General features: G+C 38.7%; 1 protein-coding gene across 1 annotated transcript in view; it reads right to left on the bottom strand.

Moving 5' to 3' along the window:
• The window catches only part of si:dkey-288a3.2 (protein phosphatase 1 regulatory subunit 37), a 72566-nt gene that overhangs the window by 32415 nt on the left and 25191 nt on the right, over positions 1-14960 (bottom strand). Inside the window, exons 7-10 of the mRNA XM_036592649.1 lie at positions 13612-13767; positions 11948-12060; positions 6629-6770; positions 4111-4277 (exon numbers count right to left, since the gene is read on the bottom strand). Of these exons, the coding sequence (XP_036448542.1) occupies positions 4111-4277; positions 6629-6770; positions 11948-12060; positions 13612-13767 (578 nt within the window). The remainder of the gene's footprint in view (positions 1-4110; positions 4278-6628; positions 6771-11947; positions 12061-13611; positions 13768-14960) is intronic.

Below are 14960 nucleotides of genomic sequence, written 5' to 3'. Positions count from 1 at the left end.
TAACAAAGTAACTTTAGCTACACTATATCTAAGGTCATCGGTACCAACATCACTGACATCTACTCCAGTCATAAAGTCATAAATCATCAAAGTAAGATCACTGTGGACACTCCTTGCAATAGCTTATGTAATACGTCCAGGTTTATGTTTGTGGCGCAAGTGTGAGTGTGTTTATTTGTATGTGAGTGTGTATTTGAGCCTGATATTCATTAACGTGTATGTGAGTATGCATGCCTCCATCCTCAGCTCCTCAAACTCCAACCTGAAATCCCTCAAATTTCCACAACTCCAACCTCAGCCTCAAACATTAGCCTAAAATGACTTTTAAATCTCTCAATCGTCAACCTCACACTCTTTTAAACTCCACCCTCAAATGCCTTCAAACTGCCTCAAACTCCAACCTCAAGGTCATTCAAATTCCCTCAAACTCCAGCCTCAAACTCCTTCAAATTCCCCTTAAATTCCAACCTGAAGTTTAATCAAATTCTCTCAAACTCTGACCTCAAGCTCCTTCAAATTCCCTCACACTCCGATGTCAAGCTCCTTCAAATTCCCTCACACTCCCATGTCAAGCTCCTTCAAATTCCCTCAAACTCCAAACTCAAGCTCCTTCAAACTCCCTCAAACTTCAACCTCAAGCTCCTTCAAACTCTCTCAAATTCCGACATCAAGCTCCTTCAAATTCCCTCAAACTCCGACCTCAAGCTCCTTCAAATTCCCTCAAACCCCAACCTCAAGCTCCTTCAAATTCCCTCAAACTCCAATCCCTAAATCCATCCTCAAGTTCCAACCTCAAGTACCAACTTCAAACTCCCTCAAACTCTTTTATGAATCCCTCAGATTCCATCCTCAAACTCCAGCAAAACTCTAACCTCAAATTCCATTTTGACCCTAGTCTTCCTTAAATTTTGATCAAACTCCGCAAAACTAGTGTCAAACGTCTTTGTGCTCTGACTTCAAATCAAATTCCGACTTCAAACTCCAACGTCCCACTGCAGCCTAAAATTCCAATCTTAAATTCCAAACTTAGTCCCCCTCAAACTCTGACCTGAAAATCCTTCAATTTGCCATCAAACTCCAACTTCAAACTCCCTCAAGGTTCTGAACAAAACTGCAACCTCAACTCTGACCGCAAATTCTCTCAAACTCTAATAATAAATTCTGACCTCAAACTTGAATTATTCGAATTAAAATCTCAAATTCCAGTGTAAAACTACTTGAACTTCAACCTCCAAATTCAAACTCCCTCAAACATCTCTTAGCTCTAAACAGGGCCTGTCCCTTTAGGCCTGCTTCCTCTCCACAGCCTCACCTGTGTTTAATGATGCTCACAGCAACCCCACAGCGTTCTGCCCAGTGACCACGTCTGTGAGCAAACACCAGGGGGGACGATTAGATTGCATCGTTGTAAACTTACGTTCCACAAGAAGAACGGTTTGACATTGACCAGCTCAAAACCAATATTTGCACAGCAAACAAACAAACAAACGCACATTAAACAACACAGGCGAAAAATCACAACCTTAAATGATCTTCATGAATACTGTTCATTCACCAGGTCGACAAAGTCCACTGATAAGAAAAATAAACATCACTACCTTGCTACAGCCACTGATAGCTTGCCCTTGGAATCCTGCATTTCATAAGGCTTCATCTATGAATATTTTAGATGGGTAAATAATTAATAATTAACGCCAAATAGGCCAGTGATCAAATGAAGCAGAGCATCAACAGACATGCAAAACCAGACGCTGTAAACAAAGACCCAAGGACCGACATTTTCTCCCTGCCACCTTCCCTTCCTTTTAAATATGCGCATCCTAAATTGCACCGCACATACACACACCCTCCCGCACACACATACACTTTTCTTTTGAAAAATGAAATTTTCACTTTTCACAGGCCCAGGGAATTCCACAAGACTGAATCAGAACACTTGATCTGACCACCCGCTGATTTCTGATGGAAAGATTTTCTTTTTAATACAATTGTCACTCCTCCTGCCACATTGTGCCTGGCCTAGACAAATCCCAGCAGTGTCTCTGCCGCACACAGCCGCAGTAAAATATGCCTTATTCTAATCGGTTAAATATCACCCTGCTGTAATCTATCACAGTAGAAATGTTAATAATATGGTGCTGGGTTTCTGTTGAGTTTAAATACAGAGCAGTTATGAAAGACACACGCCATATTTTCAGACTGTTTATCTAGGAAAACTGAAAACAAATACATTAGGGTTATATGTGTTCCCCTAGAACCTAAAATATATATATATGGTTCTTGGAGATTTGTTTGTAGAACCTTTTAAAATTTCAAAGAACATTCATGTAATGTAAATGTTCTTTACCAATTTAAGGCTCTTTCTAAAGCTTTTATATTGTGTGGTGGTTTTTGAACTTTATAAAGGTTCCACACACCCACATCTCATTTCTAAAAATAGTTCTCTAAAAAAACCATCAATTTTTAGGTTCTATAATGAACTAAAAGCAGTTCTCCTACATCACTGTGCAAAGAACTCTTTTGGTACCTTTAATCTTAAGAGTTCTTCTTGGTGTTACGCAAAAATATTTTTAAAAGCTTCTTTAAAATCCATTTAAAAGACATAAAGAAGAAACATTTAACCAGGCAAATGGCTGTCATGGTTCCATATATAACCACTGCCTTGAAGAACCACCTTTTTTAAGGGTGTAGAAGAACCACTTTGGTTACCTAAAGAATCATGCTTGGGTATGAGTGTGAAGAACCTTTAAAGAACCTTCACATAATGTAAAGGTTCTATAACAATGTAAGGGTTCCTCCTAGAACCTAAACATCATGCGGAGGTTCTTTTAACAGATTTTCACACTTGCACGTCTCAGTTACAAAAACGATTCTCTAAAGAACATCAACTGGCCAAACACTCAAACATCTCATTTACAAAAATACTTTGTGTATTGACAGGTTCTTTAGGGAACCGAAAGTGGTTCTTCGTGCAAAGAACCCTTTCTGGCACCTTTATTTTTGAGGGAGTACATGAGAAATCAAAAATAAAACAAGTTCGGCTCTAAGCGAGAGCAGGCTTTGGAGTGTGTTTTAAAGTGAGCATTACTTTCCTTGGAGAATTTAATTAATGCTTTAATATGCAAATAAGTTTGAGGAGATAAAATCATGACAAACAGATGGCAACTGAGCTTAATTATTTTTTTTCTCTAATCGAGCAGGGGCATGCATTAGAGCCGTGGCATCATTTTTTCAGGGCTTTCACAGTCATATTGGAAGTGGCACCTCGGAAAATCCAGCAGCAGCCAAAGTCTCTGGGTGTCTATCTGCAACTAAGTTGGGATAGTGAACTTTGGCAGAGAGTTCATTAGCCTGGAGCGAATCTATAAACTGAGCGACTTTGAGGAGCTGTAAACAGCAGCTTTCTGGTTTGTAAGAAGCCACTTATTACTGGCTCTCTACCATTTGCATGACTGATCGCATGGAAAGGGAAAAATATGTCTGACTGATCCTGAACTGAAACCTGTCCAACTCAGAGGCCACTGTGTAGACTTGCATATGTGGTTTCTGACATACTGTTATTTCTGAAAATGGACAGAGCGAATTCAGTCTTCAAGATGGCTAATCTTGCTGTTTTTAGCTATACTAATGCACTTTTGTCCATGTTTATAGATAACAGTGTGTCACACAGTGTCAGAAACCACATAAACAAGTGTATTAGTGACTACTGAACAACTCCACACTGTTTGAGGGAAATGTGTGATGATTTAGGCAGGCAGTTTGCACAATTGGTGGGTTTTAAGCTTCCATTACTTGTTAGCTAGATTAACCTTGTAGCACAAAAGAAGCAAACATCTGACACTAAACATGTCTTGGCTGATCAGTTACACTTAGGGTGAAGGTGAAATTGTGTCAATTAGATTTTTTAAACTAAACCACAGCTTTAAGCAGTTTTTCTGTGCTATATTTTTTAATATATCAAAAACAAAGAGTGGCTTATGTTAATATATTAGCCTCAAGCTAACACACTATTCACCTGCTAGTTATGATACAATGATTTGACTGCAGTGCAATATGATACAATACGATATGTTATATTGTTACATCATATATGAAGAGTGATCCACTGACCTTCTCCTCTTTGGGGTTTTGGTCCAGGTCTAATTGGAGAACAGAGTGGTTGATCCTCAGGGCCAAAGCCAACGCCATTAGACCTCCAGTGAGAATTCGGTTCTCCCTTACATCCAGAGATAGGAGCACACGACTTTCAGCCAGAATCTCAGCCAACACAACCGCACCTGCCATAAAGAACAAACATCAGGCCTGAGTGGACAAAACAAGGTTTCTCAAACCAATCCTAAGGGCCCACCACACAGGCCATATTTTTGATATTTGGCATCGATTCCACAAGTGGACAGAAGACATCTGGACCTCTCCACCACATCCCTTAAATGCTCAATTGGGCTCATGCTGGCAAATGTCCAGGCCACAGCATTCATCGGAACTCTCCAGAATGCTCCTCGAACCAATTCTGGACAACTTGGGCCCGATGGCACGGTGCATTATCCTGCTGGAATATCCCATCATTGTGGGGGTACATGAAGTCCATGAAGGGCTGCAAATAGTCACCAACCAGTGAAACGTAGCAGTCACTGGTCAATGACATGTTTAGGCAGACCAGTGGACGCCACTAATGCCATGAGAACACACCTCACACCAGTATAAAACCTCCACCAGCCTGTACAGTGCCTTGTTGACCACTGGGGTCCATGGCTTCATGAGGTCTGCACCACACATAAACCCTACCATCAGCCTGAAGCAATTGGTACCGGACCACACCACATGTCGCCAGTCCTCTAGGGTCCAGTTAGCAACCTCACAAGCCCAGGTGAGGCGCTGTGTCCGGCGTCTTGGTGTTAATAGATGCACTCCGGTAGGTCTTCTGCTCCCATATCCCACGGAAGCTAAAGAACGCTGCACTGATCTGCAGGATAAGCATGCGGGGCCTCCTGCATTGAATGTGGATGTGCTTTCTGTGATGCCAGTGTAAATAACAGCAGTATAACATAATAGTGATTATAAATGACTACTGTCTGAGGCTGTCAGGCAAATACAGCAACATAGCATGTGCAAACATTAGAACAGTGCAAGCTGAAAGCACTAGTATACTCTTAAAAAAAGAGGTAAGAGTTAAAGGGTTCTTCAGTAAAGACAGTGGCTCTATATAGAACCCTGAACACTTAAAGAACGATTTGCATGCTTAGATTTATCTGCATTGTGAAACGGTTTATTCAGGTTGATGAAGAATTTGTTGTATATGTTTTTTTATAGAAGCTTTTTGAAAATGGTTCTATATAGCACCAAAGTGGGTTCTTCTACTGTTACAAGCTTGACGTTGCATCAATACCAGAACCCTTTTTAGTGCTCCACAGAACCATTTTCCATACAAAAAAAAAAATTCTCCATCAATCTGAAGAACGATGCCACCATGTAAAGAACCCTTTAAGCATGCAAACAGTTCTTTGAGTGCGCATGGTTCAAGAATCCTTGAAGAACCACCTTTTTAGGAGTGAGATACAGCAGCCTCTGATGTGTAGTTAGTCACTCTGTATTCTTAACAGCTTGGTTCACTCAGTTCACATGTTTTGGGAGTTGGGACAGAGCAAAAAAGTGGACCAGCCAGTGGGCACCCTGGACTGAGTTAAGACACACTGCAGCAGAAGCTTGAAACATGTCTCAGTGGGAAAACGCTGTAGGGTAGGGGTGGGCAATGTGACAATATTTATCATTAACATGATAAACAGTAGGTCACAATATGCATTATCAGTCTAATATGCGCACATTACTACTGCATGACCAACTGCATGATTTATTAGAAAACAGAATTAGTCCAGTTGAATTGAAATAACAGTAGCACAGTATGAAAAATGTTAAATTAAAATAATAATATTAACAGTAGTAATTTTTAAATATAAATATGCTCCTTCTGTTTTACCCATTCCTTATCAAACTTATCATATCTCAGAAAAACAAAATATAGTGATGAATGAAACCGACCCAAGCTGGCACATCATCACCCAAAGGTCAGCGCTGGTTACTGTGTAGTGACAATATTAGCCATTATTAGGTCACAGACCAAGAAACTAAATAATAATATAAAATAAAACACTATGAAGAATAATCATCGTCTGGCATTAAGTAAAAAAGCTGTAGCTATTTTATTCATCGAATAATGCTTTTAAACAGCATCTCAAACTTTTTTTCCTCCTTAATGCACTGTTGTAATGTTGTGCGATGGTGATGTAGCGAGATATTTGCTTCACCTGTTTAATCCCTAAACTTTATTTCGGCTCATAAAATATATTACATAGAACATATTGAACGTATAAAAATTATTTTGGCCAAACAAATTAAACATACTTTTGGCTGCACCAAACTGTACTTTCCTGAATAAATTCACTGTTTTTTCATAAAAGTGGGCCTTGTGGACTTCAGTGATCAGTGTAGGACTCCAGCGTGCCAGATTAATAACAACTGAAGGTGGTGAAAGCAGTGAAAAGTAAAGTAAGGAGAAAAAAATGAAGGTAAAATCTGTTTAAAGTGGGAGGCCTGAACCCGAATGTAAATAGAGCAGGCCACAGATCCATACCTTCACATGTTATTCCGACTGATGCCAGACTGAGCTGGGTTATGGAGCGATTCATCATGAGTGACTCCTTCAGTATGTGGATCCCTTGGTTCTCCAGATTGTTCCTGCCAAGATCCAATGTTTCCAGTGTTCTCAAGTAGGGCTGAAACATCATTTAAATATATTAATTTAAATTGAGGTGCAAAAATCAAATTTCCTCATCCTAAATGTAGTCAGTTAGCCAAGACATTTGATGTCCACTGGTTTTGCACTGGATCTACAAGAATAATGTAGCTAACTTTAGCTTATAAGCTTATAGCCATAAATTTAGCACTGTGGAAACTACATGTCTAAATATACCTGCCTCAAACTGTGTTAAGTATTCTCAAATTGACTTGCTTTTGTGGTAAAAATGGACAAAAATAGTAGTAGCAGCTGTCTACACTTGCCCGGAGCAGTGGGCAGCCCTATCCACGACGCCTGGGGAACAGTTGGGGGTTAGGTGCCTTGCTCAAGGGCACCTCAGTGTTGCACTGTCGGCTCAGGGGATCGAACCGGTGACCTACTGGTCACAGAGCTGGGTCCCTAACCTCCAGCCCATGACTGCCCCTTTGAGCAGAGCTCATTTACATGTACAGCCGTATGCAAAAGTTTGGGCGCCCTTAGTAATTGTTTTTTTTCTAAGTGAAAATAAGTTAACACGTTTCTGCAGAGAACACACTTTGGCACATTCTACTGCACAATTACTGTTTATTTGCTAAATTTAACATTTTGGGAAAAAAAAACAAACACGTGCAAAAGTCATGGTACATTTCATATTTTAAGTTATTTTTTAATACGTAAAACTTTGCAGAAACTCTGTACAGAACTAATTTTCACTTAGAAAATCAACAACATCTCATTTGATCAAGGGTGTTCAGATTTTGCATATGACTATATTCAGGCTCAGTAAGAAAACCAGCCTGTTTAATTCTAAGGGATAACGAGAGGTTGGAAAATGGTCATGTAAAAATGAATTGTGACTTTTTGGTACTCAAAACAACACAGGTCATAAGTAAACATCAAGGAAAAAATAAAACACAAGGCAAATGTAAGATATGGGCCCTTTAAGGCATTTTAAGCAAAAACAGACAAAGAGCTTGGAGTAGATTTCGATTTTTTACATGATCATAATATTTTACGCAAAAACCTAAGGAATGCTGTTCCACTTCTCAGGGCTGTGAATGCGGTTACGGATGGTGAACGTGTGTCATTCTGTGAGCTTTAAGTGTCATCCATGCAGCACAAGCAATAGATTGACTCTCCAGAGCACATTAGCAGAGCCACTTGTGCAGCGTGATTAGTATCCGTAGAAAGCAGGAGATGGCAGAGGACATGAGGGAGACGCTGTGTTGCAGAACAGAACAAACGCCATGCTAGTTATCTACTCTCATTACGCTCACACAGAAACACACTTTCATTCGAAAAAATCAGCTAAATAACTAAAAACAAGACGACTCAATACAATATTTATAGTTTGTTTGTGGCTTATAAACACACACACAAGCCAGCAGTAGCAGTTCTTGTAATAACAAGCAACACCATCCTGGATCATTACTAACTCTCACTAGCACTCTTTATTTTGTCCCTTTAGTCATTTATTTATTTATTTATTTATTTATTAAATGATTGTAGTGTAATCAGCAGAACCTGAAAGCAAGCGATAGACAGAAAGAAATGTAAAGGGGAATTCCACTGATATTTCAAAATTTCTGCATAATTCACTCCTTGAGATGCAAACAAAGTTATTAAGAGTGGTTTGACGTGAAGTGGTTAATTATAAGGAAACTACCCAACTCAGATTTCTTTACATTGGTGGTGATAGGAACCAGGGGTCATGAAATCTAGTGCAAATATAGCCATTTTATTTACCATCCAAAACCACCAGTGAACCTACACGAGTCTTCTGAGTTTTTATATGTAATGTTAAATACGATATAAATATGATAAAGTATTAGTAAATCTGAAAAAAGAAAAAAAAATATATATATATGGTCATAGTATCTCCATTTTGTTGTTTTTCAGTTTTGGCATTATTTGAAAGTACCTGTTGCCTTTTACATTATGTATACATTTCATGAAGAACGGACCAAAAGAAATGGCCCAAAATGACTTGAAAAAAAGTCTGGTTCCATTGACTTACATTTAAAGTAAAGTATGTTTTTTCCTTGTTTTGTAAAGTTATCTTTTTTATTTATTTATTAGTTACAATGTTGCCTTACAATGCCCTCCACCTAACTGCCATAAACTGATCAAAAAATTTACTACATCACATTATTTTTTAGGCTTTCCGAAAACTACAATAAAACAATCTGACATCAGGCAGAGTGGTCATGACTGCCTCATGTAATACATTTCTGTGAGGGAGCTTTTTAGAGGGGGACATCTGGTTCCTATCATCACCACAGTGAAAAATTCTGACTTAGTATTGTCCAAGAGAAAATACCAAGTCAGAATTGATACACTTCCATAAACCAAACCACTCTGAACGACTCTGTTTACGTCTTAGCCCTTCACTTAAGCAGCCGTTTTGATAAAACAGTGAGATTCCCCTTTAAGCTCTATATATGACTCAATTATAACACAATAGAGAAATTATATAATGGCAATAAATATTCCATGCTTTATACCGATCAAACACGTGTGATATGGTTAAGAACGCCTGCCTGATACACTTCCATAAACGTCATCTAAACACTATGGAAAATGATCATGATTTAATTAGGTCCCGCTGACATGAGAAAGCGTCCTGCTCTGACCGGATAACCCATTCATCCCTTCTGCTCTCGCCTTCTTTTAAAGGCAACCCCGGAATAAAGAAATAAAAAAAAAGAAAAAAAAACAGAGAGGTTAATAACAGCCCTTCCTGTGTCATATTTGACACGACCAGCCATTGCACTAATTATATTCATTATGGTCGCATGGATGTCTACTTATCCTTCTTAATGACAGAGCGCATGAAAAAGCCCACTAAACACATATCTATTATTTAATCAAACTGTTCTCATTTGGTGCAGGCAAAATGGAACGAGCGAGCTTTATTTTTGGCCTGGATGGATTCTCTGTGAATGTGCCAGCGGCCGAGAGGAGACAAAAGCGGGCCTTTAATTTGTACCCTTTTGATTTGGATCGCCATTCAAATGACAGAAAGGTACAGTTTATTCTGACAATCAGAGCTACTAAAGAGGAATGGATATTATTAGGGATTACACATAAGCTATCTAGTGAGGATAAGACAGACGCTCTCTTTTTGTTCTCTTTTCTTTTCTCCCAGTTTGTCAAACACTACTGCAGACAAAGGAATCCAGGAGCTGTCATCAAGATGTTTGGGCTCTTGCTCTGCAGAAATGATTTGTGGGCCCCATTTTGAAGAACTTTAACTTATCGTGGCTGCTCAACGTCAACTGCAGAAATGACTAATTATTAGCAGAGACATCACAGCTTGAAAATCAATCAGTGACACTTTATTTAAGGGCGGTGTTCAAGAGGCTACATGACATGGACATAAGCCTTTCATGACAACTGACATAAACCTACATAGACATTTATAAAAGCTTATTTCAACAGGCGTCACCTTTCAACTTTAATGTCCAAAGAGGTTATATATATGGTATCTATCTGTCTATCTATCTATCTATATCTATATATCTATATATCTAGAACAGAGGTCATTATTTACATATTTCAGTCTTAAAGGCACAGTGACAAAAAAAACAGTCTAAAGTAAAAAAGAGAGGCTGGAAAATGTTCATGTAAAAATGTATGATCACTGTTTTTGGTACATAAAAATACCAGCATCGTTATAAGTGGTCTTTCAGGGGAAAGAAAAATAAAATAAAAGAAAAATAAAAGAAAAAAAGTAGGTTCCCAAACAATCGCTAAGGTCATAATGTTATTAAAATACATGGAAACCAAAGGAATTTGCGTTTTTGTGGTGTGATAATGTGATGGACATGTCTATTAGACATATTTTTGCTAATTTCGCAAGATCATCCAACTAATTCAATATAAGATAAAGACAACAGGATGCAGCTTAAATAATCATTCCATTTATTGATAAAGATTTATTCCAAACCTATATTACCCATGTGAAAAAGTATTCTGCTCAAGAGAGCAGAATTCATGGTTCCATCAATTATGACAAGTTGTCCAGGTCCTGCAGAAGCAAAGCAGCCCCAGACCATCACACTACCACCACCATGTTTAGTTGCTGGTATGATGTTTTTATGGTGGAATGTGGTGTTTTACGCCAGATGTAACAGGACTCATGTCTTCCAAAAAGTTTGACCCTTGACTCACCGGTGCACAGAATATTATCCCAAAAGTCTTGGGGGTTATCTACACAAATGAGATGAGGCTTTGTGTTCTTTTTAGTCAGCAGTGGTTTGCACCCTGCAACTTTCCCATGGATGCCATTTTTGCCCAATGTCTTACTTAATGTGGAATCGTGTACACTGACCTTGACAGAGGCAAATGAGGACTACAGTTCTTTAGATGTTCGTCTGGGGTTTTCTGTGACCTCATGGATGAGATGTCAATGCGCTCTTGGTGAAATTTTGGTAGTCAGCCACTCCTAGGAAGGTTCACCACTATTCTAAGTTTTCTCTGTTTGTGGATAATGGCTCTCACTGTGGTTCAGCGGAGTCCCAGAGCCTTAGCAGTGGCTTTATCATTAGATCTTTGTATGTGGTTGTATAGTGTAGTGGGTAACACCTTTGCCCTCTACGCTGTAGACCGGGGTTCAATTCCCCGCCTGGGTAAGCACTCTACACTATACCAATGAGAGTCCTTGGGCAAGACTCCTAACACTACCTTCGCCTACCTGTGTAAACTGATCAAACTGTAAGTCGCTCTGGATAAGAGCGTCTGCCAGATACTGTAAATGTAATGTGAATCTTTGACTAATATTAAAAATAGTTTTACAAATTGTGTGACAAATAGAAGAAATTGGGAGGGGGCAAATACTTTTACAGCACTGTAGCCAATCAAATGGCTTGTTAAAGTGTCTAAAATTTCCCCATTCCAAGTTACGCTCATTTAGAATATCTTTTTATTTAATTTCTACCTTCAATTCTAGGCTCCACATTTGCTAAAAAAAGCAATTTTAACAGAAATTGTTTCTCAGTCAAGGTTTCATTAAAAATCTCCACTGACAAACTTCTTTAAGTCTTCATTTCATGCCTGTAGAATGGGGTCATAATGTATTAACACATTATGCATGTCATCTGTCTAAATGTGCTGCACAGATGTACTCTTAAACCCTTTTAACATCGCAGTTAATGAAGACACACTGCAACTCACCAGAACGCGTTTTAGATGAGTCATGCCGTGGTGAGTAATTTGGTTATTAGACAGCACTAATGTTCTCAGACCAGACTGCTGAACCCTCAGACCGTCACAAAGTTCCTCCAGCCCTGTGGAATAAGAGAGGAAAGAGTTTGGGAATGTAGCACCAAAGCACCAGCATCAGGCCACCAAATGGGATTAAAGTATAAAACTGTATGTTGCCACTGTCAGAAGGGGATGCACCGATATGGGAATCCTGGGTTGATACCGATTTCTGATATTTTTCACATATATATCGGCTGATACATAAACATTTATAAAATATAGAAAAAAACACCAAATCTACCTGAATTTGCATTACAGACAAAGCTTACAAATGCAGTAAAATGAAAAAATATATATTTTAGCACAGCAAACGAGCATCATCTAAACATTCTGGAGTACAAAAAATATGTCAAAAAATATCAGTTTGAATTATCAGCTGAATATCTACAAAACATTTTTAGCATTTATCTGCCGATACTGATATGATTCCGATATCATTGTGCATCCTTATAGACCAATAGAATAGAAATGAACCAATAGAAATATTCCAAAAAACTTTTAAATAGGGGTTTATGTCTCAAAATAAATCAACTGAGTGCCCTGGAGCTATGTAAAGTCATATGCAAAAGTTTTTACGCCCCTGTTCAAATGTTTTTGTTGATTTTCTAATCGAAAATAAGTGAAAACATCCTCTACAGAGAACACACTTCTACACATTTTAATGCACAATTACAGTTTTTCCGTTTTTAATATTTAACATTTCTACTGTTATGTTTTTTAATTGCCCTACTATGTTATTTTCCATTTTTCACGTTTTGTTTTCTCTCTGTTTCTTTTGTTCGTCTTTTACTCTTTACTCGTGTTTTGACTTGTTTTGCTGATTGTTATTGCACTATTTTGTAATTTATAGCATGTCTTCTGGACCCCAGGATGAATAGCGGCTATTGTGAAAACAGCTAATGGGAATCCTTAAAATAAACAAATAAACAAATAAACTGTTTATTTCCTGAATTTAATATACTGGAGTAAAAATAAACATAAATGCGGCCTGTGCAAAGGTTTTGGCACATTTTATATTTTAGGTTTCCCAACACGTTAAGCTCAGCACATAAACAGAAATTGTGCATTGTAATTTGCAGATAAAAGCCATATTTAAGCGACTCCCTGTAGAGGACATGTTTACTCATTTTCAGTTAGAAAAACAACAACACATAATTTGACTGGGATGTTCAAACTTTCACCTATGACTGTAAAATAGGTAAACACATCGTCTCACAGAAAACACACTTCTGCACATTTTTATGCACAATGAAGGTTTATTTGCTCAATTCAACATAAAATGTGGCCTGCGCAAAATTTTTGGCAGGCACACTTTATCTTTCATGTTTTTTGTTTTTATTTTTTTCCAATATGTTAAAATCAGCAAATAAACAATAACTGTTGACTAAAATTTGCAGAAAAATGCAATGTTTCAGTTCTCTGTAATGGAATTAATTTGCTTATTTTCAATTAGGAAATCAACCGAATGTGTAATTTGACCATTTGCAAATGATTGTAAGAGACGACATGCTTTCTGATACCTGTATACATCCACTTTGGAATGAACGCACTGGGACCAGAATATAAATACATACCTGTGTCAGATATGGTGTTATTGCTGAGGTTCAGAGTTTTCAGGGTGTGATTGTATTTAAGCAGTTCTCCTAACTGCATGGCATCCTGGTAGCTGTTGAGCTCATTGTCACACAGGTAAAGCTCCTGCAGAGCAGAGTTCTTCTTCAGGGCCCCGACTCAGGAGAACAAAGAGGAAATCATCTCAACACCTGGAGCTGCTAACCACCGTTATTTCATTACAGAGCGACATGAAGATATCATTAGAGAATAATGGGGTGAGAAGGGAGAAAATTTAAATATTAGCAAATAGTAGGAAATGAAACATTAAAAAAACAGATTAGTGCTGCACGTAAATTTCCCCCCCAAACAGAAATAAAACTCAGAAGTTCTGCTAGACAAACTTTATAATTCGAGTCCAGACTATTTACATCATTGTGATTACCATGGTCATCACTGTAATCGACAACATCATTATGTGTCCTTTCAGGACAGGGACCCTTTCATGGGCTATTTGTCTCTGGCCTCACACAGTCGTCTGTCCGGATCAATGCAGCAGATTTGATCAGACCCTTTTGGTTGCATGCCGAATGCCAACATCGCCATCACGCACAGTAGGAACCAAATGGGGGGATCGTTGGATTGATTGGTGGGACTCCACTGTGCGAGCCAGCAAGTCCCGCAATCAGGGCCCCACCGATCAATAGCAATGATCAGCAGCTGGGCGTCCCACCGAGAAGCATAGGGGGCGGCCGCACGGCCCCAAAATATCAAACGGATCCAGACATTGCTTAAAGAAACAGAGTCCCGCGCGCGCAGGATGTGCCACCGGAGTCCTCCCACTCATTTAAGGTCCTTTCACACTGCTCTCGTTAATGGCCCGTGTCCAGAGTGGCTCTTGCTCTTCTCCACTGAGACATTAGCGCGATCAAACAGCCACAGCTCGGCTCAATTTGGACATTAAAGCCAAAAAGGACAAGGGGCTCTACAAACAGTGTATGCAATAAAAAGGTAGAACAAGCAGGTTACAATTATGAGTAATGAGTTTCAGTTAATTAATCACATCTTCTTGCAACTGTCCATCATAACCATGACACAAATCATCACAACGTTCCTTCAATGCAGCAAAAGTCTAATTCATACAATGTCCCTCCTTATTGTAAATGTAGATGATCAGCAAAGACATGTTTGGTGTCTGAAGTTTACTTTCTTAGTTTTGCACTGGAGCTACATAAGGCGAATATAGCTAAAATGTAGCTATAAAATACATAACAGTGTCAGAGACTATGATCTATACGATCTATGAGGTCTATGAAAATGGACAGTTGTCCAGTACGTTGCAAAAGACAGAGAACAGGCTTCCTGTACTTAA

This window comes from Colossoma macropomum, unplaced genomic scaffold (genome assembly GCF_904425465.1).
Source record: "Colossoma macropomum unplaced genomic scaffold, Colossoma_macropomum, whole genome shotgun sequence".
Lineage (NCBI taxonomy): Eukaryota > Metazoa > Chordata > Actinopteri > Characiformes > Serrasalmidae > Colossoma > Colossoma macropomum.
This window is presented reverse-complemented; position numbering and strand designations above follow the sequence as displayed.